Raw genomic sequence first — 858 nt, forward strand, 5'->3', positions numbered from 1 at the left:
ACAGCTCCGGAGCGAGAGAAACAGGTGTCTGTGCCCCGCCCCCCCGTGTGGTGCTTTGTTAGGGCGGCCCTAGAAAATGAATACAAGTTCCCAGCTTGAAATACAACTCGGTGAATACAAAATGTATTGTCTTTTTACTGTATCATGATAAGGGACAAAACAAACAACAAACAAACAAAAAACAAGTCCCAGGTATTGAGAAGAAAAATATAGAGGAAAGAGAATGTTTAGGAAAATATACCCATATGCATCTGTGAATGCCCTAGAGGGGAGTCCCTCTACCTTTCCACAACCAGTACAGCCATTCCCACTCCTCTTCTGCTTCCCCTATGGCCACTGCCCCATTGCTACTAAGGTACATCTTGCCCCTAACTCAGCCGTGGGCAAACTACGGCCCGCAGGCCAGATCTGGCCCGTTTGAAATGAATAAAACTAAAAAAAAAAAAAAGATCGTACCCTTTTATGTAATGATGTTTACTTTGAATTTATATTAGTTCACACAAACACTCCATCCATGCTTTTGTTCCCGGCCCTCCGGTCCAGTTTAAGAACCCATTGTGGCCCTCGAGTCAAAAAGTTTGCCCACCCCTGCAACTGCTCTCCCCTGGTGGCCTGATTGTCCCAAACTGCCTCTGCCTTGGCCCCCACCACCATGGCTTTGTCCAGAAGGAAATCAGACATCTGGAAGATGGCTGGTCGACCTGGTCTAATTAGCATATTATTACCCTTTTATTAGTATAGATAGATTATATAGGATAGGATTGCTTAAATGAGGGGGGGAGCCTTTTTCAGCAGGAGACAAAAATACATAATCCCTATATGTGGACTGATAGCCAGCCATATGCACTATATTGCCAA

At 44.9% G+C, this 858-nt stretch overlaps 1 protein-coding gene across 1 annotated transcript in view; it reads right to left on the reverse strand.

Annotated features, from left to right (window-relative positions):
• ZP2 (zona pellucida glycoprotein 2) overlaps positions 1 to 361 on the reverse strand; it is an 18,445-nt gene extending 18,084 nt beyond the window's left edge. The window contains exon 1 of the mRNA XM_023764830.1: positions 283 to 361. Coding sequence (XP_023620598.1) covers positions 283 to 361 — 79 coding nt within the window. The remainder of the gene's footprint in view (positions 1 to 282) is intronic.
• Between the last annotated feature and the right edge of the window lie 497 nt (positions 362 to 858).

Source organism: Myotis lucifugus, unplaced genomic scaffold (genome assembly GCF_000147115.1).
Source record: "Myotis lucifugus unplaced genomic scaffold, Myoluc2.0 scaffold_352, whole genome shotgun sequence".
NCBI lineage: Eukaryota > Metazoa > Chordata > Mammalia > Chiroptera > Vespertilionidae > Myotis > Myotis lucifugus.